The sequence below is a fragment of the Odocoileus virginianus genome, chromosome 13 (genome assembly GCF_023699985.2).
Source record: "Odocoileus virginianus isolate 20LAN1187 ecotype Illinois chromosome 13, Ovbor_1.2, whole genome shotgun sequence".
In the NCBI taxonomy this organism is placed as follows: domain Eukaryota; kingdom Metazoa; phylum Chordata; class Mammalia; order Artiodactyla; family Cervidae; genus Odocoileus; species Odocoileus virginianus.
In genome coordinates, this window is record NC_069686.1 from 8,750,610 (window position 1) to 8,777,189 (window position 26,580).

The window sequence follows — 26,580 nt, forward strand, 5'->3', positions numbered from 1 at the left end:
TCAACTCCCAGAAAAGTGACCTAGAAAAAAAAGCCTTTGGAATAAAAGTTAGTTTTAGTGCTCTTCCCTCATTTCATTAACCAGGCTGACCTCACTAGCTTTTTCTCTTCTACATGCTTGTATCACCAATTACAATCAAATCCTAATAGATATTTTTGTAAATTATTCATGTGGATTTTCCCAAATTCTTCTTCTTCCTCTTTGCATCTGGATGGATCAGTTGATGACTGGATAAGTGGTTCAGCAGTACAAATGCTGGGACAACAATGAGTAGATGATGGGAAGTCTGAGACTGCCTGGAATTCCTGTAATGTCTCAGAGCATAGGATGACTTCCAAGAGATAAAAAGGGAAGGGCAGTCCTTCCTTCTGAAGGTTCCAAACTGGGAGGGTTCATCCCAGGGTATGAGTCGTTGTTGAGATCCCCAACATCTAAGTGCATTTTTGAATTCTCATGTGTTGGCCTACGTGAAGCAATACCATAAAACACATGTAAGTAAAATAAGTAGAATGGTTTAGCAAACCCCATAACATACATTGCCTACCTGTTTAGATTTCAGACATCATGTCCTCTTTATTGGTACAGGTCATTGGCATTCAGAGCTATATGACTAGTACTCTTCCATATTTCTGCCCCAGAGACTGTATTCCTTACCTAGTGACACGCAAAACCCTTACAGACACAGTATGGAGACCTGAAGATCTTGAAAACTTATAACAGGTACATGACTCTCCAAGTTTACTGTATACCCTTGTGTTATATGCATTTTCCCCCAAGAATCCAGTGTGTTATTTACTACATAAGACCCCTTTGCTATGATTTGTCGAAAGGTGCCTCACACAACAACTAAAAAAATGATCTATTTTACTTCTGCATCTTTTTTTTGCCTCCTAAATATTACAGATCCATCAATGTTTTGGGCTCAGATTCCACTCCTGCCTGGTGTTTCGATGATCTGTTTCTTCAAAACAAACTACTCTAAACCTCCATGGCTTATAACAATAATTTATCATATTTCTCAAGGGTTGTTGGTTAGAAGGGTCTCAAACAGAAGGTTCTCACTTGGGGTCTCTCATGTGATTGTGACCAGCTGGCAACTGTGGGCACAGATATCTGAAGACATCACTGGGCAGGCAACCACAGTGGTTCAGTCATATGGCTGGCAGTTAACAATGGCTAGTAGCTGGGAGCTCAGCTGGGCTTTTAATGAAGAAACTTTTCGGAATATCACTGCCAATTCATTAGAAATTTTCATTATATTGACAGGATCAGCAAGTAATATAACTGCTTTGGAGTTAAGGCCTACTTTGGGGGAGGCAAAAACCAAAAACCTTTGCTGATGTAGTAGCAAGATTTGTAACCTTCTAGAAGGCTGAGTTATATGTAATTGTACCCTTGTATTCTCTTTTTAAGTTGTAAATATAGATATCACTCAGCTAAGGCATAAATGTGCCCAATGAGCCAAATCAAATGTAGTCATGGTTGGACTTGGTTCTTGGTTGAAGTTTACTCATAATTCATTTGACACTTAAAAGGAAGAAGCAGGTAGAAACAAACATTCAAAGATATAACTTTAAAATATTGTACAATTTTAAAAAGTAGTATCTATGACTTTCTTTATATCTGTTTCTCTTCCCAGCAGACGTGCATATGCATACACACATACCCACAAATTCCTTTAAAGCTCCCATTGGTTTAATCAGACTTCATTGTCACAGCTGTTCCTTGAACTCTGTTTTCCCTGGGTTTTATATGCGTGGCAATTAGTGTGAAAAACGAAGTGCCTCCTGACACCTGCACATGCTGTTACCCTGGGAAAAATGCTGTAGCATCTTCCTGGCTAGATCTGCTTACTTTTTCCTTTCTAAGGCCTTGGTCTTGAATCTGATAGTGAGGTGGTTTTCATTTTACATGTTTAGCATTTCTTCTTTTCTGAATCCTGTGGCATTGAAAGGTTAACTGAAAAATGAAATATTTAAGTGTTAGTTTGAAATGGAAACTGAACTAATTACGTTTCCTCAGAACAAAATAGAATGGAAAAGCTCTGCCTGCTTTGGTATAAAAATATCGGCTCTAATTATGAAGTATGAGGAGAAGATATATGCCGTTTCAGGGTGGTAGGTAACCAGGATGTTGTTCTAAAATACATTTTTTTGCTTAAGTACTACAAGTGTAAAGGCAACCAGATAAAAGTCTCCTTGTTCAGCTTTGGAATCTCTGTGCTGCAGGTGACATTAAACAGATGAGGGATGCTATATTAGCGGGCAAATAGAGAAATTCAAACCCACAATGTGAGTTTACCCTCAGACTTGCAAGGAAGGCTTGTTCCAAAATCTAACAAGCTATTCCAACTTCTCTGGGAGATGGGAAATCTGGCCCAGCCTGGCATGACTCCTAGAAAGTTTAAATTGTTAGTAAAGATGACATAGTCACTTTTTGAGATACTAACCGATAAATATAACTTCACTATACTATAGCATGTTTGGTTTAGAAACTTATTTCTAAATTCATCCTTTAACAAGAAAAGTGTCAGTGGACTCCATTCTTACCCCTTAGCTTGGCCATTACAAAAATAGTTGAGTTGGAGACTGTCAGTGTTGTCTAGGATCAGGAAAATACATTTAAACAATTGCAGAATTTTATGATTGATTATGAGAGGAAAAGCAAAATGAATTTTTAGTGTATTGACTATTTTGTCAAAACTAGGTTATACTACCAGCTTGATAGTTTTTTGCAAGGTATTTTAACAAGTTTTATAGATTAAAAAAAACAGTGGTAGAAGTTGACTATTAATTTTCACACATATGAATGGATTGGTTCTTTGAAACAAACAAACAAAAAAAGCCTTATAGAAATATGCATTTAGCCGAAGACCCAAAGATTTGATAGTCACTTACGTTAGTGTTTTAGCCAATGCCCTGCTGTTTCAGAATGGTCTTATCGGCATGACGTTTATGGAGCGCTCCAGTAGCAGCCTAATACTGTCAGGCAACTAGTGCAGCCTGTTAGCTGTGAAATGTTCACAGGACCATTGCCTGAAAAGGATTGCGATGAGGCCACTGTCCTTCGGTTTGTTAGTGTCATATTGGGATGCTCTCAGGCCTGGAACAGGCAGTGCAGAGCTGATAAGACAGCTGACCCTCTGTCTCCCTCTGTCTCCTTTTCTCACTTAATTAACTTGTTGCTCTGTGCAAGGTGACAGGGTGTGTGGTAGCTTGAGCTATTTGCTAAAGATCAAATGCTTCACCATGTACTGCCAACCCACTTCCAAATGACTCTTCGAATATGAAACCATTTGAGGGCCTTGGCAAGAGAACACTTATATTTGAGGGCTCCTGGCATTGTGTTCTCTCTCATACTGAGTCGAAGAGAAGTAACTTGAAAACTATTCCTTTGGAACTTGTGGTCCACTGACTACGCTCAGAAATAGCCCCTCATACTTTGAAACTACTCAATTTTTCTCCAGTCTACAAAAATTTACCACTATGTCTCTATTCTACAAACTACATGGAAATTCTCTTCTTGTAAATGACTTCCAATACAACAGTGTTTGGAAGAGTGGACACAGTGTGGGCTTTCAAGGCAAGCAGATATTGATTTCAAACCTAACTTCCCCACTACCTAGCTTTCCTGCTGTCTACTCTGTTCCCTTGTCTCTAAAATGTGGTTTAATAATCCTGACCACCTGGTAGTATGACAGTGAGGCGTAATGATATCATATGTGTAAACCTAACCTAGTTACTGAAACATAACAGCAATTAGTCAGAAATATTATCAATTTATTACACTATATATTAACTTATATGTATTATATATTAATACTATTATACTCACTTTCCACATTGGGTTAGTTATAGCAAACTAACTCCATCTATTCAAAGGGATAGAGAAAAAAGGTTCAAAACTACCTATACTGTAAGGGGTTATTAATTATGCTTTTTTAAATACACCAGGAACCAACAGGTTAGTGTGACATTCTAACCTAAAATTCTCCCAGCCTTATACACACACACACACACACACACACACACACATACATTCTCTATTGTATACATGCACACACACAAAATAATTTAGATATGAAAATTACACCATAAGTCTTAAAGCTTTGTTAGCTTCTCTATCCATCAGTGTATCCAGTTAAATTATCTAGAAATTCTGCTTTTGAAACCTTAGAAGAATATATTTAACATATTGCCTCCCTTAAATAATGAAGGCTATTGTCATCCACAGAATGAAGGAACACTGTGATCTGTTGAAAGAACAGAAATTTTGGAATAAGACAGATGCAGTTTGAATTCCTGCCCTGCCATTTGAAAGCTATGTGACCTTCTGCAGATTGATTCACTTCTTTAGGATTTGGCTGTGTTATCTGCCAAATGAGGTTTAAAACATTTACCTTGTAAACGGTAAATAGGGTGATTATAAAAATTAAATGAAACCATCTGCCTAAAATGTCCAGTTAATGTTAGTTCTTTCTCCTTTCTTTCCATCAACACTGTACATGGTGTTAATGACAGTTAATACCTTCCTCTGGTGTAATTTGAGGACTTTACAAGTAAGTCTACCTGAGCACTTCTCTAGGCAAAATGCAGTTTAGATGAAGCACAATATCTACATTCCTCATGACTCTTCATTTTAACTTTTATTTTCTGTCCATTAGGGATAAGAAGAACTTGGGTTATGTACTGACCTCTGTTCTGGTTGGGAAGAGTGATATGATTCAGGCTTATTCTCTGTGACTTGTCCTCATGCGTCATTTACAAAATCCTCAAATTTAAGCAGCCATTTTCTGAGTTAGAATTCTCATTTGACACCAGTATAAAATAAATTGTCAACTAAGAAGATAAAAATTAGCCCCCAGCTCTACTTTCACTAATATGAAATAGATGTATTTTTCAATTAAATGTGAATGTTCAATGTTTCTCTCTTCCCAAACTAGTTTGTTATGTTAAATTTAATTGTTAAGATGGTAGTGTGACAATAAACAAGATGAATTCATGAAAGAAGTACTGTTTATGGGAGGCAGAGATTAGTAAGACCAAAAACAGGAAGCATATGTATAATCAATTTTGACAGCTAGGAAGATAATAATTTTAAATACTTTGATATAATCTATAACTAAAATTTATCTCTGATTTCCTAATTTAATTTTTTTACAATTGCAGCTTCATAGTCTCTGTTATCTTAGTAGATATAAAATGTTGCTTTTAAAAATCACAGGTAAGTCTGTAAATCTTAAATATAACCAATAGGAAATATTTAAGAAAATGGGTGATTTTTTTTCTCTAACAACAATTTTCTTTAATAGAACAATGGATTTCTGGGGGTTACAAAATTTGGTCTAACTTAAATCGCTCTTCATTTTATGGTGTTTAATTCCATAGTCTCAGTGGGGACATTGGAGGCTCAGTCCCAGTTCAGCCTGTAATATAAGCTTTTAATATGTCATTTCCTTTTAATGACTCACAATTAAATGCACATATAAACACAGTGCAGCTAGTTATATCAACTCTCCTTGGTTCTGAATATCATTTCTGCTTCAGTCATCCAACTGTGAGGCATTTATTTTTGAATTGCAATCAGTAAAGATATGTTAGCTCACTATTAGTTTCCAGATTCAATACCTTAAACAGTGTATTTAAGGAAATGAAAGTCAGTCAGTCGTGTCCGACTCTTTGAGATCCCATGGTCTATATGGTCCATGGAATTCTCCAGGTCAGAATACTGGAGTGGGTAGCCTTTCCCTTCTCCAGAGGATCTTCCCAACCCAGGGATTGAACACAGGTCTCCGCATTGCAAGTAGATTCTTTACCAGCTGAGCCACAAGGGAAGCCCATTTAAGGTAATAAGTTTGGTAAAATGCCATTTATTCTGTATTTACTATATGATAAGACTTGTGATAGGTGCCACACATATATATCAACTTTAAATTTATTTTAAAGTCCACAGGGGAATGATCACTAATTCTCTTTTCATGGAAACTGTGCCTGAGAGATTAAATAACTTGTTTGCCTGGTTTAAAACCAGACTTCTCTGATTACACAGTCTCTTTCCACCATTCCCTATTACTTCCTCCTAAAATTAAAACTGGTGAAATTCAATTCAACAGACAAATGTTAAGTTTCTACTATGTACCAAATACCACGATGTGTTATATGAAGAAGCAAAGATGAATAAGACTGTGCCTTTTGGCAACCATGAAACTCAACAGTGTCACCTCCACTGTTTGGTTCATAGACTTACAGTGGCTTCTCCTTGACTTTTATTCAAAATCCTAATTCATCGATTCTAATCAAGGTAATCTATTGATTATTTCCCATATCCCACCTTCTCTTTTCAGTCTCCCTTCACTTGATTCTCCAACACAACTGTACTATTAGCAGTGCAATTTCCATACAGACCTCTACAGTATCATTCCATATTTACTCTTTCTATTTAGAATCTCTCTGTTCTCAACCTTGCGTTTAACTACCAATATTTGTCCATCCTTCATCCAGGATCCACTGCCACCAAATAGATGTCCTATCTATACCTTTATTCTGTGCGTTTTCATCAAGTATGCATGTACTTTACATCGTATTTTTCTGCTACTTTGTGTAAAGCCTTTTCCATGTATATGGAATAAGACCATTAAGAGCAAGTTCCGTGTCATTTTGGATCTTCCGTTCCTGCCATCAAGTACTACCCACTTACAGCACTCTCCAATAGAACTTCCATGGTGATGGAGACATTTTCTATCTGCACTGTTCTATAAGATAGCCACTTGCTATGATTGAACAATTGACATGTGGCTACTGTGACTGAAAAAGAGGACATAATTTTACTTATTTTTAATTTAAATAGTCACATGTGATTGTCATATTGAATCATGCAGTTAAAGTGTTACACAAAATGTGAGTGGTGAACAAACTATTAAATTACCTAAATGAACTTATAAGAGTAAAGAAAATTTGTTAAACCATCCAGTTGATAATAAAAAAAATCAGTGTATTTGAAGCAGTGCTTTGGATTTTATGTGAAAACATTTACTCTTTCATTGCTATTAAGTTTAACTGTATAGTCATAAAATAGATGTATTAAGAAGAGCAAGCAATAAACTCTTGGAAACTCTTCTAAATTTCTAAATATAAAACTTAAGTTCAGTTTCTCTAATGACCAAAGTAAACATTTTCAACTCTTTTCTCATAGTAAATTCTTCTACAAAAGTTGAGCTAAAAGACATTTTAATATTATATGAGTTATATGTTAAAAATTACTAAACTCTAAATGATTTCATTAGAACCCAAATTGGTAAGGCTGTAAATTCAAATCCATTTAGAGCTCACCTTTTAAATGATAGAATATTACCATGTTTTCTAATCAACAAGGAAAATTATAATGTCTTGATTTTTAACTTACAAGTTATTAAATAATCATCAACCTTGTGAAGCATCCACTATGTACAGTTAATGGAGATGAAACAGGGAAAATTATTTAAACTTCATAAAAAGAATTTTATATAATGATTTATACTCTGTGCGATGAAGCTTTCTGTAAAAAGACAACATTGATTCTACTTTTTGATGTGATGGAATCTTTCCTTAATTTAATAGCACTGGCTGACTGAACTGGAAATTTTAGCAATGGTCTTTGCCGCTGCCATTCATGACTATGAACATACAGGGACTACAAACAATTTTCATATTCAGACAAGGTAAGGTAAAGGATTAACTTTTCTAAGTTAAAATTTGACATTAATTTTTCTGAGTATTACTTATTCTTTAAGAGGATTTCAAAACAATAATGAAGATGTCTAAAAAGATGAATTTAATAGATTTTAGCAAAATGCCTTAAGCTGCAAACACTTCAACCAGTTCCTATTTATCAAGAATCTTGTATTTTTTGGTGGCATATTTAGTAATTTGAAGAACAGAAATACGCATAAGATAGTTTTTCTCTGCCCAGAACTTACGTTAAACTGTCACACACGTCAGACATTGATTCCTTGGAACAAATCTTGCATCGTTTGTTTGATGTCAGTTTGTCAGTTTCATGTCAAGGCATCAGTTTGGTGTCATTATGTATTTGAAAGCCATGAAAACTTATTTTTGAAAAAAAAATCTAAAAATAAAAGAAATCCTATTTATAGGTTAATAAGAAATGTTAAATTTAAAACAATGAGAAAATTGGATTTTTAATTGTGGTGATAATGGTAGTTATTAGACTCAAAATACCAGAGTAGAGGAGCATTAGTTGGTTAAGGCTGTCACACAATACTACAGTTTGGGTGGTTTAAATAACAGACATTTTCTCAAAGTCCTGAAGACTAAACATGCAAAATCAAAGTGTAAGCAAGTTTGGTTTCTTCTGAGGCCTCTCCCCTAGGCTTCCAGATGGCTGACTTCTTGCTGTGTCCTCAGCAACATTTTTTCTTGCTTGAGCATACCTTGGGGTCTCTTCCTGGTCTTACAAGGACATCAGTATATTGGATGAGGGCCCCACCGTTATCACCTCTTTTAACATTAGCTATGTCTTTGAAAGCCTTAGCTTCAAATGCAGTCACATTCTAAGGTACTGGGGTTAGGATTATAAACCTGGAAGTTTTGGGGAACTCATTCAGCCCTTTATAGAAAGGGGCTTTAAGCTCTTTCTGGTTGCAAAGAGATCTCATTGCTTTAGAGGCAGAATTTGGTCCAGGACCATCAGTATCCGATTCATTTGTATACATGGGATCCTGAATTTCTGTGTCTTCCACTGGTCAGAGATGCTTAAGATGGAGATGTAAGTTAAGAGACTGATTTCACTCAGGAATTACTGTAGAGTAATTACTCTCTTCTTGTTGAGGGAAAACTAAGCTTAGTTATTTTTTGTTGTTTATTTTTAACTCCTAGAGTAGATTTAGATTTACATAAAAATTTAACAGAAAGTACAGATAGCCCATGTACTCCTTCCCCATCCCCACAGTTTCACCTGTTTTTAACATCCTACCTCAGGTGTGGTACAGTTGTTACAACTGATGAACCAATATTGATACATTATTATTAGCTAAAATCTATAGCCTACATTTGGAGAAGGAAATGGCAACCCACTTCAGTATTCTTGCCTGGAGAATCCTGTGGACAGAGGAGCCTGATGGGCTGCTGTCCATAGGGTCGCGTGGAGTCAGACACGACTGAAGCAACTTAGCATGCATGCATAGCCTACATTACAGTTTACTGCTTGTGTTATACATTTTATGAGCTTTACAAATGTATAATGACAAATATCTACTATTACAGTATCATCCATAATAGTGTCACTGCCCTAAAAGTCCTCTGTGCTCCACCTTTTCATTCCAGCCTCCCTCCTTCCTGCTTTAAGCACTGCAATCCCTGATCTTGTTAAGATCTCCAGTTTTGCCTTCTACAAAATGTTATCTAGTTGAAATAATACAGTATAAAGCCTTTTCAAACTGGTTTCTCCCACTTAACAGTATGCATTTAAAGTTCCTCTATGTCTTTTCATGAGTTGATAGCTCATTTCTTTTCATTACTGAATAATATTCCAGTGTGTGGATGTCCCAGAGTTCACTTATTCAACTCCTGAAGGGTATCTTGGTTTCCTCTAAATTTTAGAGTTTATGTAAATGTTCATGTGCAGATTTTTGTGTGGTCTTTTTTTGTGCAGTATTTTAACAGCAATGTTTTTAAAACTGACTTCCTAGCTATAGGAATCTGTTGTTTTTATGTGGGGAGCATAGAAACATTAAAATACTTGGCATTTTAGAGCTTCAAGGGATCCTACAGTGACCAAGATCCACATTCTATAACCTCTGGCCTAATCCTCACAGTCTAAGAAGAGACAGCAAAGATCTCGAAGGAGGAAATTACCTAACTATATGCACATAGTCACCTGATGGCAGTAGCAGGGCTGAGACACTGAGATGAGGGATACTTGCTCTCAACCCAGTGTACTTAATGTAACTGTGCTCCCATGGCCAAAGACAGACATGTAACGGTCATAGTCTTATAGCCTTCAGTGGGTGGACTTCAGAATTATGGCCCCTTGACAGAGAGAGAAGAGTTGGAATTCAGGCAATGAAATGTTGGAGAAAGCATTCTGTCTGCCCCTAGAGTCTCCCAGATTAAAAGAGCATGAAGTGAACAGGAAGGCCTTGAAGTCTGGTTGGGCAGCAAGAATGTTACTAACCTAACATTTATAGCATATGGAGATGTCGTGTTTTCGTTTGTGTTAAACATCAAAGGAAAGGGAAACTATGCTGATCATTTTTGCTTAGCAAAGACTCTTCTACATCCACTAAATTCATAAGTGGGATTTTAAAGACAGCTCATTACTGAGCTGGGCCTTGAGTAGGGTCACAGTTTGGGGAATTAGAGAAGGGAGCAAGTGATTTGTTCCCTAAAAAATAATTCTTGCTCTTTCTACTTTGAAAAGTAAAGGCAATGGACTGGCCTCTAGCAGCAGTATAAATGATCATTCCTAGCTTTCTCCTTTTATCATTGATTTACAACTGGATGAAGATTTGTAACTTATACTTTAGACAGCAGAAAAGAAAAGTAGATGAAGAAAAAGGAGGAGGAAGACGAGAAGGAGAAAGAGGAGAGGGAGGAGGAAGATGAAGAAGAATACACTTTTCTCCATTTTATATTAAGAAGCTTTGTATTAAAAGTGAGGGAAAGGTCTAGTATTTTATTTATTTTCTTATAAATTTTCTATTAGGATCAATTATTTAATGGATTAATTCTATAAGAACTTGAACATTTTATGAACAAAAAGATTGCAGTGATCACAGATGCATCAATATGATGTGCTTTTAGAAGCTCTATTGGCTTTACATTTTGTCCAAATATATATTGGTCTTATGTTACTGATACTAATAATTTGTATTTTTTATTATTTGTTACTTGGATTTAGAGTTGCTTTTCTAATATGGAAAACTATTTACTAGATAATGCAAAATGTCTGAAAAATAATTTAAAACATGGTGCAAGGCTAGATTTGAGTTCAACACAGCCATTGTAAGCCATAGAAATCTTTGAAAGTGTAAATAAATAGAGATAATTTCCTCTTTGTGAAAAGCAAATGCTAAGCGACATGTTACCATGGACACTGAGTATTGCTTAGAATTCTGTTCTTTCCATAGCAGTCAGAGATTATCTCAAACATTAAAACCATTCTGTATTCTCAGCATCTTGTTAGATTTATGAGACAAAATCACATAGACTTTGCTGTAATTAAATCTAATTAAAAAACACATCTTTACTTGTTGCTGAAAGGAAGAAATAGTGATGCTTAGATCCATATTATACAATAAACTTGACAAAACTGCCATGGCTAAATCTGAGATTGTATGATACAAAATATGTGATTTGCAAATCACAGTTTTACCCATGATCTCAGCAAATTTCTGAAGATACTTGCACAAAATATATTAAATTTTCTCTAAAAGGATAGCATATATGTGTTCCTAGTTCAGTTCTCTGTATATTGAGCTATGACTATTGTAATAAAATTTAAAAGGAAATGACTTATTAGGGACTAGAATAGTTACTTCCTCTTTTGTTTCCAGAACTATTATAAAAGTGGAATAACATATGCAGTTAGCTAATGGCATATATCACCTCCCCCAATAGATTTCCTTTTAAATTTGATCTTTAACAAAGAAGCAAATGCAGTACAATGGAGCAAAGATAGTCCCTCCAACAAATGGTGCCAGAACAACTAGACAGACACATTAAAAAAAAAAGAATCCAGACACAAACCTTATATTGTTAACAGAAATTAATTTAAGATGAATAATAGACCTAAATGTAAAATGAAAAACTCTAAAACTCCTAGAAAATAACATAGGAGAAAATCTAGATGATCCTAGGTATAGCAAGAGAGTTACAAGATTAGCCAAAGAGTAGGAGAAAATATTTTCAAAAGGTACATATGATAAAAGACTATTGTACAAAACATATAAAAAAACTCTTAAAAGTCAACAATAAGAAAACAGCCTGATTTTAAAATGCTCCTTACATACACTTCACCAAAAAAGATACACAGATGACAAATTAGCTTATGAAAAGATTCTCCATATTATATGTCATCAGGGATATGCAAATTAAACAATGAGATATCACTATACATCTATTAGAAAGGCTAAAATCCAGAACATTGACACACCAAACACTAGTGAAGATGTGAATCAACAGGAACTCTCAGGCGTTACTGATGGGAATGCAAAATGGTACAACCATACTGGAAGACAGTTTGGTAGTTTCTTATGAAACTAAATATAGTCTCACCATATGAGCTGATAATTACTCTCCTTGGTATTTATCCAAAAGAGCTGAAAACTTATGTACACATGAAAACCTGCACATGGGTATTTATAGCAGCTTTGTTCATAATTGCCAAAACTTGAAAGCTACTAACATGTCATTTAGCAGGTGAGGGGATAAATAAACTGTGTTACACCTAAATAATGTAATATTATTTAGTGCTCAGAAGAATTGAGCTATCAAGCCATGAAAAGATATGCAGGTAGCTTACATGCATACTAAAAGGTACAAGAATCCAATCTGAAAAGACTACATAGAGTCATATGATATTCTGGAAAAGGCAAAACTGTGAAGACAATAAAAAGACCAGTGGTTGCCAGGTATTAAGGGGATGGGAAGGGAAGTCTGAATTGGCAGATCACAAAGGATTTCTAGGGCAGTGAAAGTACTCAGTATAATACATTAATGGTAGATACATGTCACTGTACATTAGTCCAATCCCATAAAATTTACACCACTAAGAGTAAACCCTTAATGTAAACTATGGTCTCTGATAACAATGTTTAATGTAGGTTCATTAGTTCTAATAAATGTACCTCTGTGGTTTGGAATGTTAATAATGGGGGAGGCTATGTATGTGTGAGACCAAGGGGTATATGGCAAATGTCTGTACATTCTGCTCAATTTTATTGTAAACCTAAAATTGCTCTAAAAGATAAAGTCTGTTTTTTAAAATTGTTATACAGTAAAAAAAAAAAGGAAACTAAGTACCTCTGTAAATTTAGGTGTTCAATTATTGGATTTTTACTGATATTATTATGCCTTATGACTTGGGTATTTTTAATAGATACTCATGAAGTCTGAAGAAATCCTCTAGTAGGCATTTTGTTTTTATTTCTTAGGTCAGATGTTGCCATTTTGTATAACGATCGCTCTGTCCTTGAAAATCATCATGTGAGTGCAGCTTACCGACTTATGCAAGAAGAAGAAATGAATGTCCTGATAAATTTATCCAAAGATGACTGGAGGTGAGTTTCAGAGGAAATATAGAGGAAATTTAATTTCAGGGAAAATGTTATGTGATTTAATGTGAAGAAAACAGATGAAAGTCAATCCTTTAATCACAAAACAAACTAAATCCCTCTTGATTGGAAGATTAGTACTGGAAGTCTATTCAGGAACAAGGCCCTGTAGATGGAGCTGAACTATTTCAAGGCCAATTCAACATCTATATGCATCATAACCAATCCATAAGACCACATAACACCTTAAGATACATAATTACATACTCCTTGAAATGGTGCTAAAGTGCTTAGTCACTCAGTCGTGTCCAACTCTTTATGATCACATGAACTGTAGGCCCTCAGGCTCCTCTGTCCATGGAATTCTCCAGGCAAGAATTGTAGAGTGGGTAGCCATTCCCTTCTTTAGTGGATCTTCCTGATCTGGGGATGAAACCCATGTCTCCTGCATCTCCTGCATCGCAGGCTGATTCTTTACCATCTGAGTCACCAGGAAAGCCCTCCTTGTAATGGAGTTCTGCTCAATTGTACCAATATGTGGTCTTACATTAATTCAGAATTTTTGTGTCTGATTCCTTCATATACTACTTTTTTGTACATGGATATGGGCTTTTCTAAAAAACAAAAATTCGCTACTTGGGGAAAAAACTACAGATATGCTAAAATGACCTAGATGCAGAGGGTAATCTTAAATATTTTCCAAACCATTTGTATTGTTAAAAAAAAATTTACATGAAAAGTTATTGCTTATTGCCATGTAGAAGAAAATAAGATGTACCCCTCCCACTCAACATAACATTTCCTCTTTTCCTCTTGATCCTTTAGTCATTATTATCTCCTTCATTTGCTGTAGGATTGCCAGATATAGCAAACAAAAATAAAAGACATACAATTAAGTGTAAATTTCAGATAAACATAGAGATTTTTTAGTGTAAGTGCATCCCTAGTTAGCTCTATGGTGGGGTTAATGGCGACCTCCTCCAAGAGGGCTTATGTCATACCCAAGTCTGCTGCACCCAGAGCCCCTGCCCCTGTGGCAGTCCACTGCTGCCCCGTACCTCCACAGGAGATGCTCAAACCCAGTTCTGTCTCAGTCTCTGTGAGGTCCCTGGGTCCTGGTGCACACAAGGTTTGTTTGAGCCCTCTCAGCGTCTCTGCTGGGAATGGGGTTTGACTCTAAATCTGAATTCCCCTTCCTACCGCCTTGCTGGGGCTTCTCCTTTGCCCTTGGATGTGAGGTAGCTCCTCACAGCTGCTGCAGCACCTACCGTCTTACTGGGGTTTCTCTGACCTCAGATGTGGGGAATCTCCTCATGATTGGTCCAGCAAAGCACAGCCGCCGCCCCTGACCTTGGACGTGGGGGATCTCTTCACGGCTGCCACTCCTGACCTTGGACATGGGGTATCTCCTTTCCACACAAAACTGTGACCAATAGACGGTAAACATGCTCCTCAAGTTCCTTGGCTATATCCCTCAGGTTGCCAAGGACTAATTCCAGATCCTCCATGATGATCTTGATCTGTTCCTTCACCTTGGTTTTCTTTGGGCTCCAACACATTTTGGCAGGGGCTCCAAAATCACTGCAGATGGTGACTGCAGCCATGAAATTAGAAGACGCTTGCTCTTTGGAAGAAAAGTTATGACCAACCTAAACAGCATATTAAAAAGCAGAGACACTACTTTGCCAAAACAGGTCCATCTAGTCAAGGCTATGGTTTTTCCAGTAGTCACATATGGATGTGAGAGTTGGACTATAAAGAAAGCTGAGCACTGAAGAATTGATGCTTTTGAACTGTGGTGTTGGAGAAGACTCTTGAGAGTCCCTTGGACTGCAAGGAGATCCAACCAGTCCTGCATATTCATTGGAAGGACTGATGCTGAAGCTGAAACGCCAATACTTTGGCCACCTGATTTGAAGAGCTGACTCATTGGAAAAGACCCCAATGCTGGGAAAGATTGAGGGCAGGAGGAGAAGGGGACAACAGAGGATGAGATGGTTGGATGGCATCACAGACTCAATGAACATGAGTTTGAGTAAACTCCAGGAGTTGGTGATGGACAGGGAGGCCTGGCATCCTGCAGTCCATGGGGTCGCAAAAAGTCTGCCACGACTGAGTGATTGAACTGAACTGACATCCCTAGTATACTGTGACCTACTTATATTTTTTAAAAAGCCTTTATCTTTAACAAAGGTCTTGTTAAATCAGTTAATGTGCTGAAAAAAATCCAATTCAGATGCAAACATCAAAGCTTTGTTTGTTTTTTAATTTAAATCAAGCTAAAAGGAAATGTCCAAAGAAGTAACCTGGGATTAAGATCTGCCTTAAAATAAAGAAATAAGAGGTTAATTTAGAATTTAAAAGAAGCCCTAATTTCCCATGGTTATTTTTTCAAATATTCAAACTTTCTGGATTTTCAAGGTCAGGAAAAACATGGGATCACTTTTACAGACATAGAAAAAGCTCTAATGTGGGAGGAAAGAAGCATTTTGTTTTGGGAACCCAGTTCAGGTCTTACATTTCATTCCACAGGAAACATAGCCCAGTTGGGTCACCAACCTAGGAAGGCCAGGATCTAATCATAAAAGGCTCCACTGTTGCGTATGTGGAAAATAGAAGGGTAAGGGTAGAATCAGGTGCAGAGTTGGTTCCTAAGGTCCCAGAGATTGACTCTTTCCATCTAGAATATTAATTTATTGCTTCATCAGTGATTATCCTTCCCAGAGGTTATATTTGCATTATTAACTTTTGTTATTCCTTTGAATTAACCCTCTTCTTCTCTAAGTTGATTCTGTTGCTGTTTCGGTATGATATTTTTCTATTACAGTTTTTTCTTTAACATCTTTATTATTTATTCTAATAGTTTGCTCCTGTAATATTTTATATTTTTGTACAGTAACAAGTAGCTTACTGTACAAAATATCCTAACTGAATGGTTTTATAATTTTTTTTTTTTTTTTGGCCATGCCACACAGCTTATGGGATCATAGTTCCCCCACGAGGGATTGAACCTGTGGCCCTGGCAATAAGCGTACCAAGTCCTAACAACTGGACTGCCAGGAAGCTTCCAAATTTGTTTAACAAATACCATAATATTGTTACCAGGTCCAAGCTTTCTCTGTTTGCTGCACAATAGGCCAATGAATCCTAGAGACAGATGTTGAGGCAAGGAAGAGACTTTAATCGGGGAGCAGGCAGACAGAGAAGATGGTAAACTAGCACCTCAAAATAGCCATCTTATTGGTGTCTGGATGCCAGGTTCTTTTTATAGATTAAAGGTGAGGGGAGGTGAGAAATCAAAGTGAAATGGCTATTAATGTTGCAAACATCTCCTAGAATGGCAAACCTCAGGCAGGGGATGTGTTAATTTCTTCCTTCCTGCCACCCAGGGGTGGACAGGGTTGTGAACAAAGGCACTTTAGTTTAACAGTCAGGCAGAAGGGCAAGATTCTCTTAGGCAAACCATTCTGTATGATTATAATAACAAAAGCAATGACAAACAAATCAAAGAGACAGTTCCAACATGGAGTCAGAATTGGCTTCCTCCCTGCAGCAATATCACATGATTTATGAGTTGACTTATATATGATTTATTATATGGTAGAATTTAATAAATCCAATGCTGTTTTCAAAAGCTATAAAAATGTATTTGCTAGTATAACCTTAATACTATTTCACCAAGAATTAAAATATGGATAGCTTTTTAAAGACTTGTAGGTTTTCTGTTTGCATATCTATTTCTTCAAGTAACTTCAGTAACCATGAATGCAACAATTTTTAAATTTTGGCAAGAAATGTTTATAAAAAATACATTTCCTTTGTGTACCAGTTTATTGATATATTATTAGTTGATTATTGATAACACCTCGCATTTACTGATTACTGTTACAAAACAGAATTCAACTGAGTAAATTTTAAAGATCTTATTGACTTTATTCAACAATTCATGAATTGGGCAACATCCCATCTAGCAGATAAAAAGGAGCTCCTAATAACTGTACAAAATGGCAGAATTTTATAAGTAGAAAGAGGCAAGACAAGAAAGTTATTCTAGCAAGGATCTGATTGTTTCTGGCAAAATCACCTTTCTCTGGGGGGTAGTAGGGGTCTATCAGGCAGATTTCCTTCCTAGTGCTGACCAGATAATTGATTGGTTTAAGTTTTCACTCCTGGGGGAGGTTAAAACTATAAATTAGGTATTAAATCTTGGTTTGATGTGGGTTTAGCACAAATAATGCATTTTGGGTCTGTTGTTTCTTTTTTCATGTTACATCTGCAAACTACAATGTATTTATTAAATCTTACAGATTTCATAAAGCTTTTCTCTCATTTTTCCTACTTAACATGAATGCTTTGGTACAGTTGGTATTGTAACATGGATATCTCATAGTTTGGAAGAAAAAATGTAATTGAGAATAATTGTATTAACTTCCTTGATAGCTTCCATTCCCTTAATATTTGGGTAAAAGTATATTCTAAGAAGGCTATCCAATATCATGAACAGTAAGTAATCAGAGTATTGTTTTCTCATTGCTCCCATCTAAAAACCCAGATGAGTTGAGCACCCATAATTTTCACCAAGAATCTCCAATATGTATTGTTTTCAAAACAAATCATCCAATCATACCAACTTTAGGTAAAACATCTTTGACACACGATCATAATTCAAGTTTGCCATACACTTGTAATTTAGCTTACTCTACTGGCCACAGAATAAAAATAAAATATGATTTCCAGCATAAGTGACTGTTTTACCTATCTGTACTGAGCAAGCAATGAATTGTAGAACATGCAAGGCTTTGCTGGGATTACTCACCTCTTGCTTAGTGTGAGAATGATTTATTCATGCATAGGTTTTGTGATATGGTCACCATATTTACAGTGTCTTGGTTACAATTTCAACAGTCCTTGTCTATGATATGTAGGATCAAGGCCCCCAGAGCTTAAACAGAGAATTCCCAGTCACTTATAGTCTTGATTTCCTGGAGTTCTTATGATGGAAACTTGGTACTATGGAGTGGTCCAACTGTCAGCTTTGGTAGTACTACCCTTGCGGTTGAGTCTGATCTCTGCTATATACTAGCTGTGTGACTGGGCAAACAACTCAGTCCTCTTGGGTTGGGGATAATAGTGCCCCTCACATAAAAAGCACTTAAAACACTGTCTGGAATGAATAAATATTGGATATTGGTGGTAGTTTTATTAATAGTAAGTTCTGCCTTAAAGTGATTTTTCTCTAAAATTGGTTAGGATCCTTTCTGATATTAATTATTTCTAAAAGTAATATTTAGAAAGTATGAGTGGGGAAGGGTTGTGTATATGGGAGGGAAAGCATCCAGTTCTTTAAAAGGAGATGTTACACAGCATCATTCACAGATTGCTCTCCTGGCGACATCCTAAAGCCAAACTTCTATAAGCTCTTTTATATTTAGAAATATAGCATCTTTTCTGCTCATACCATTAGAAAAAATAAAATGTAATTCTTAATATTAAATGTTTCACTTGAGAACAAAGAAAAAAGGCCAAATCTTTCTGCTTTTCATGACTCCACAGGGATCTTCGGAACCTAGTGATTGAAATGGTCTTGTCTACAGACATGTCGGGTCACTTCCAGCAAATTAAAAATATAAGAAATAGTTTGCAGCAACCTGAAGGGTAGGTTATAATTTTGTTTTCATATTAAAGATCTGTGGGCATGGACTTGGAAAAGACTGCAGTTGGTTATTTTGTTCTGATAATTTGAGCATGCCCTTGTTTTGACAGGCTTGACAAAGCCAAAACCATGTCCCTGATTCTCCATGCAGCAGACATCAGTCACCCAGCCAAATCCTGGAAGCTGCACCACCGATGGACCATGGCCCTGATGGAGGAGTTTTTCCTACAGGTGCCTCTTTCACACTGTGTCTGTGCAAATGCTTTTGGAAATAGTGGCTGTGCATATTAACATACATCTTTTCTGTACAGAATCCAGACCTTGTGACGTGATATTACCAGCTGGCCACAACACATTTTTGGGACTTCAGGCAGAATTTATTAATCTCTCAGATAAACATATTAAATAATCCTATGTAGTATTATACATGTTTTAAAGAGGGTCAAGTCTTTTATCTTAGATGCCAAGCTAAGAGAGAAAGAAATGAACAGATTAGAGTTGTTATCTGCTATTAAAAGGTAAAATGCTAAGGTTAGAGTTTTCAAAGACAGAAAATAGCTTTCATCATAAAAAGGGAAAGGGAGGATGTATAACACTTCTGCATACATCTTTTTGTTTGAAATTTACTTACACATGCGTAGTTGCAAGGATTACTGAGAAACATAGTTTTTGGCTGGGTGAACATGTACCTAACTGCAAGAAGCTGTTATTATGTGAAAAAGCAAGCCTGGATATTGTCAACAAAATAGCCAATATAAGAAAGAAATGGAAAATTTTATTTGAGTCAAACTGAGAATTATAATCTAGGAAAGTCTCTCAGAGAGTTCTGAGAACTGTTCTGAAGAGGTAAAGGGAGAGGACAGTATATATGTGATTTCGGCAAGAGGGATGTGTGTAATCAAGTACATGTTCCACAGAAAGTTGTTACTAGTCACTAGGAACAGACATCTTAGTTACACTTTTCTAAGTATGCAAAGATACAAGACAGGTTCATAAGAAATTTCTGCTGAAAACATTTAACTGTCTAAGGGCCAGTTCTGTCCATTTCCCTAGCACAAAGTCCCTCATTCTACTCTTCACTCTGAATTCCTTTCAGTGTGTGTTATAAATCGGCAACTGCAGTGGTTAATGACTTCTTGTAGAACTGGATGGTGGGCAATATTCTTTATTTTACAATCCCTTCCCTTTAGGTCCTAATTTTGGCCAAGGTTTAGGAGACATTTCATGACCAGTTTGTCCCATGGTGCTAGGAATGCTCATTCCCATGTCAGGCAAATGTTTCATTGATAAACCCACTCAATATATTACTGGACTGTACCCATTAACAGTGGCCAAAAACTTCTGGAACACTTGTCATACTATTCTGTTATAGTTCAGGAAATGGTTTCATCTTGTTGCTTCTTCCCATACCTAGAGTTACACTTTTATAATCATTGATCCTATAGAACTATGTATTTGATCAATTGTTTCAAGCTGCCTAATCATTAATTTTATTTGAGTCTCAGCCACACATTTGGTAATAAAAGAAACAATAATCATGAAAAATCAGCAGAATACAAATGATAGAGCTAGTAACATTAATAAGTTTATAAATGAGTACTTAAGAACTTCCATTAGGTATGGTCCATATCTTCCCAGGTCACCTGACCAGTCTGTTTTGCATGAATCACTATCTTTAAGGGAAATGATGTATTGGCATTGTACATAAAGTTCACCAAAGATGGCTGCACATACAAAGCAAGCAGTGGGTCACCTTGACTCCTTGTGACATTGAAGAAGTTATGTTATTTTCTAAAGAGTGACATGGCTGGTGCCAGAAGGAGAAAACTTCATCTTTATGATTAAGCAGGTATTTCTGCCCCTGGGGAGATTTGGTTAATACATAATGCACACGCACAATGGACACTTGAGGGGAGGGAAAAGGCCCAAATGGGCAGAGCAAAAAATTGTGTTTAAATTTTCCCTGTATTGCCTTAAAATGTGAATTTTTATTTCATCAACATGGAGAATGACCAGCATTCTCTACAACATGTATACATGTTTTTTCCTCTATGGTGTCCCACTTTGGTCTCTACTCCCACTTGGGGATCTAGAGTATAGTGAGTCAAGTAACTCAGGAAATCTCTACACTTAACAATTATAGTTTTATAATAAAGACTACAACTCAGAATAACCAAATAAGGATGGATAAAGGGCAAGGTTTGGAAGGGTCCCAGACATGGAGCTTCCATGCTCTCTCCCCTTAGAGACAGTGTATACCACCTTCCGGTACAGTGTGTTCACCAACCAACATGTGCTGCTCAGCTTTGGGGTCAGGAGTTTTTATGGGGGGTTCATTTCATAGGCATGATTGATTAAATCATTGGCCAATATAATGGAAGTCAATCTCCAGCCCTCCTTTCATACTAGGAGAGCAGGCTGCCCCAGTATTCCAGGCCTCTAATCATGTGATTATTCTCTCTGATGACCAGCTCCAACCTGAAGCAATCTATGGGGTCTCGGCCATGACTCACACAGTTGTTTTATTTTTATTTATTTATTTGACTGGGCCAAGTCTTAGTTGCAGCATGTGGGACCTTCCTTGTGTCGTGTGGAATCTTTTGTAGTGGTGTGCAAACTCTAGTTGTGGTGCATGTAGAAGGGCCCATTTTTTAGAAGGAATGAAGGAAAGTAATTAGATGAACTAACTCCCTTAAGTAAGTTGTTTCAAGGCCAAACTCGTGCATCTTCTCCTCCTTTCACAATTAAATTTCCCTATAGAACTGGAGATCCCTCAAATTCTACCCTCAGTCTAAGAGTGCCCTTCATGCCTGTGGTCAGGAGCTTGCTATGTGCTTGCTGCAGATGTTGCTTCTGAGATTAAAAGCTCTTCAGTGAAAGAGATTTCTCAAGATATCTGTACTTCACCCTTTTTTATCTTCTTCATTACTTTAAAACTATAGAAATTGTTTTGGCTTCAGAGTAAATGCAGAAATGAAAAAAGAAAACTGTGTGTATTAAATCACTGGATTTGACATCTTGTTGACAGATGTCAGAGCATTTCATTCTGTTAAGGAAGAGTTAAAACAATTACAGACATAATTCATTTATTGTACCTCATTTTATTGTGCTTTGCAGATACTACTTTTTTGTTTTGTTTTACAAACTGAAAGTTTGTGGCAATCCTGCATATAGCAAGTCTATCAGTGACATTTTTCTGACAGCATTTGTTTACCTCATGTCTTTGTGTCACGTTTTGGTAATTCTCACAGTATTACATGTTTTTATTTTTTTATTGTTATGTATGTATTTGTTGAGGTTTCTCTGGTGGCTCAGTGGTAAAAAACCCGCCTGCCAATGCAGGAGATAGAGTCTCAATCCCTGGGTTGGAAAGATCCCCTGGAGAAGGAAATGGCAACCCACTCCAAGATTCTTGCCTGGGAAATCTCATGGACAGAAGGAGCCTGGCAGGCTACAGTCCTGACAGGTCACAAAAGAGTCAGACATGACTCAGTGACTAAACAACATATGTATTTGTTATATATTTTTCACTATTACTATACGTGTTATTATTATATGTATTTGTTATATGTATTATATGATCAGTGACCTTTGATGTTACTATTGTAACCATTTTGGGGTGCCACAAACCACTCCTATGCAAGGTGATATTAATTAATAAGTGTTGTTTGTGTTCTGACCACTCACTGACTAGCTGGCCATTCCCCTGTCTCTCTCCTTCTCCTTGGGCTTCCCTATTCCCTGAAACAAGACAATATTGAAATTAGACAAATTAACAATACTATAAGGGCCTCAAAGTGTTCACAGGAAAGGAAGAGTTGCACATCTCTCACTTTAAATCGAAAGCTAGAAATGATTAAGCTTAATAGAATGTATGTGTTAGTCACTCAGTCATGTCCGACTCTTTGCAACCCCATGGACTATAAGCTGCCAGGCTCCCTTGTCCATGGAATTCTCCAGGCAGGAATACTAGAGATTCCCTTCTCCAGGGGATCTTCCCAACTCAGGGATTGAACCCAGGTCTCCCATACTACAGGAAGATTCTTTACATCTGAGCCACCTGGGAAGCCCAGCTTAATAGAAAAAGCACATCAGAAGCTGAGATGAGCTGAAAGCTGGGCCTCTTTTGCAGATTAGCCAAGTTGTGGATGCAAATAAAAAGTTCTTAAAGAAAATTAAAAGTGCTACTGCAGTGAACACATGAATGATGAGAAAGCAAAACAGTTTTATTACTGATATGGAGAAAGTTTTAGTGGTCTAGTTAGATAAAAAAAGCCACAACATTCCCTCAAGCCAAAGCCTAATCCAGAATAAGGCTCTAACTCTCTTCAAATCTATGAAGGCTGAGAGAGGGGAGGAAGCTACAGAAGAAACGCTTGAAGCTAGCAGAGGCTGGTTCCTGAGGTTAAAGGAAAGAAGCCATCTCTATAACATAAAAGTGCAAAGTGAAGCAGTAAGTGCTCCAAGATACCCAGAAGATCTAAATAAGACAATTAGGAAGGTTGCTTCACTGAACAACAGATTTTCAATGTAAGGAAACAGCTTTCTATGGGAAGAAGATGCCATCTAGGACTTTCATAGCTGAAGAGGAAGTACATGACTGGCTTCAAAGCTTCAAAGGCTGACTCACTTGTTAGGGGCTAATGCAACCGGTGACTTAAAGTTGAAGCCGTTGCTCATTTACTGTTCTGAAAATCCTTAGGGCCCTTAGTGTTAGTCGCTCAGTCATATCCAACTGTTTGCAACCCCGTGACTGTAAACTGCGAGGCTCCTCCATCCATGGGATTTTCCAGGCAAGAATACTGGAGTGGGTATTCATTCCTTTTTCCAAGAGATCTTCCCAACCTAGGTCTCGAACCTGGGTCTCCCACATTGCAGGCTGACTCTTTACCATCTGAGCCACCAGGGAAGCCCTTAAGAATTATGCTAAGTTTGTTCCACCTGTACTCTATAAATGGAATAAGAAAGCCTAAATGACAGCACATGTGTTGACAATATGCTTTACTGCATATTTTAAGGCCATTGCTGAGACCCACTGCTCAGGAAAAGATTCCTTTTAAATTATTACTGTTCGTTGGCAATGCACCGGTTATCTGAGAGCTTTGATGGAGATGTACAAGATAATGTTGTTTTCATGCCTATTAACACAACATCCATTCTGCAGCCATGGATCAAGGAATAATTTCCCCTTTCAAGTCTTATTATGTAAGAATTACATTTCATAAAACTATATCTGCCATAGATAGTGATTCCTCTGATGGACCTGAGCAGAGCAATTGAAAACCTTCTGGAAAGAATTCACTATTCCAGATGTCATTAAGAACATTTGTTATTCATGTAAAAAGTCAAGATATTGACATTAACAGGAGTTTAATAAAAGTTGATTCTAACCCTCAGGGATGATTTGGAGGAGTTCAAGACTTCAGTGGAGGAAGTAACTGCAGATGTGGAAATAATAGGAAAGTTAGAATTAGATATGAAGCCTGAAAATGTGACTGAATTGCTGCAATATCATAATAAGACTTCAATTCATGAGGAGTTGCTTCTGACGGATGAGCAAAAAAAGTGATTTCTTGATATGGAAACTATTCATGGTGAAGATGCTGTGAAAATTGTTGAAATGACAACAGAGGATTTAGAATATTATATAAACTTAGTTGATAAAGCAGTGGCAGAGTCTGAGAGGGTTGACTTCAATTTTGAAAGAATTCTGCTATGGGTGAAATGCTGTCAAACAACACCACGTATTACAGAGATACCATTCTTGAAAGGAAGAGTCAATTGATGTGCCGCATTCATTGTGTTCTTATTTTAAGAAATGGCACAGCCACCCAACCTTTAGCAACTACCACCCTGATCAGTAATCAGCCATCAGTACTCAAAACCCTCCACTAGCAAAAAGATTACAAATCCGTGAAGACTCAGATGATGGCTAAAATTTCTATCAATAAAGTATTTTTTAATTAACCTATGTATATTGCTTTTTTAGGCATAATGTAAGTACGTACTTATTAGACTACATTAGACTACAGTATGGTATAAACATAACTTTTATATACACTAGGAAACAAAAAAACTCATAGCTCACTTTATTGTAATGCTTGCTTTTCACTAGGAAACGTAAAAACTCATATAGCTCACTTTATTACAGTGCTTGCTTTATTTTGGTGGTCTGAAACCCAACCTAGAATATCTCCAAGGTATACCTGTACTAGTTCTTTTTTATGGCATTTCAAAGAAGAAATTCCAACAACCCCCAAGGGAATTGCTAAGACAGACATAAACTATCAGGCCTGAGCACATCAGGCTACTTGAGTTTCCAAGTTGATGGAACCACTTTCTCAACCCCTACCTACAGGCTCATCTCCAAGAAAAGATGAATTTATTCAGGGGCATAACTAAGTTGTTGGTTAAATAATTGAGTTTAGTGGTCTCTGTTCTGCTCTATTCAGCCGCTAAGTGAAGTCCAACTCTGCAACCCCAGGGACTACAGAATGCCAGGCTTTCCTGTCCTTCACTTGTTCCTAGAGTTTGATCAAATTCACATCGATTGAGTCTGTGATGCTATCTAACCATCTCATCCTCTGCTGCTGTCTTCTCCTCCATCTCTCCATCTTTCCCAGCATCAGGGTCTTTTCCAATGAGTCAGTTCATCACATCAGGTAGCCAAAATTTGGAGTTTCAGCATTAGTCCTTCCAATGAATAGTTGGGACTGATTTCCTTTGGAATGATTGGTTTGATCTCCTTGCTGTCCAAGGGACTCTCAAGAGTCTTCTCTAGCATGACAACTCAAAAGCATCAGTTCTTCGGTGCTCAGCCTTCTTTATGGTCCAGTTCTACATCAGTACATGTCTACTAGAAAAACCATAACTTTGACTATATAGACCTTTGTCAGCAAAGTGATATCTCTGTTTTTTAATATGCTGTCTAGGTTTGTGATAACTTTCCTTCCAAGAAGGAAGCACCGTTTAATTTCATGGCTCCAGTCACTGTTTATGGTAAATTTGGAGCCCAAGAAAATAAAATGTCACTATTTCCACTTTTTTCCCTTCTATTTGCCGTGAGGTGATGGGACCAGATCCTATGATCTTAGGTTTTTTTAATGGTGAGTTTTAAGACAGCTTTTTCACTCTCCTCTTTCACCCTTATCGGGAGATTCTTTAATTTCTCTTCATTTTCTGCCTTTAGGGTGGTATAATATGTGTATCTGAGGTTGTTGATATTTCTCCCAGAAATCTTGATTCCAGCTTGTGATTGATTCATCCAGCCTGGCATTTTGCATGATATGCTCTGCACACCTAAGGCTTCCCAGGTAGCACGGGGGTAAAGAATCTGCCTGCCAATGGGAGTTTCCAGTTCAGTCCCTGGGTCAGAAAGATCCCCTGGGGGAGGGCATGGAAACCCACTCCAGTACTCCTGCTGGAAAATTCCATGGACAGAGGAATCTGGCAGGCTACAGTCCATAGCATCACAAAAAGTTGGACATGACTGATTACATACATATACACTCTACATGTAAGTTAAAGGTTACAACATACAGCCTTGTTGTACTCCTTTCCCAATTTTGATCCTCTCCATTGTTCCATGTCGAGTTCTAACTGTTGCTTCTTGGTCTACATACAAGTTTCTCAGGAAGCAAGTAAGGTGGACTCATAT

General features: G+C 37.1%; 1 protein-coding gene across 8 annotated transcripts in view; it reads left to right on the top strand.

Annotated features, from left to right (window-relative positions):
• PDE1A (phosphodiesterase 1A) overlaps positions 1 to 26,580 on the top strand; it is a 378,552-nt gene that overhangs the window by 297,252 nt on the left and 54,720 nt on the right. For all 8 annotated transcript variants that reach the window (XM_020888672.2, XM_070475918.1, XM_020888668.2 and 5 more), the window contains 4 exons: positions 7,596 to 7,696; positions 13,151 to 13,276; positions 18,824 to 18,925; positions 19,034 to 19,154. In XM_020888672.2, the coding sequence (XP_020744331.1) occupies positions 7,596 to 7,696; positions 13,151 to 13,276; positions 18,824 to 18,925; positions 19,034 to 19,154 (450 nt within the window). The remainder of the gene's footprint in view (positions 1 to 7,595; positions 7,697 to 13,150; positions 13,277 to 18,823; positions 18,926 to 19,033; positions 19,155 to 26,580) is intronic.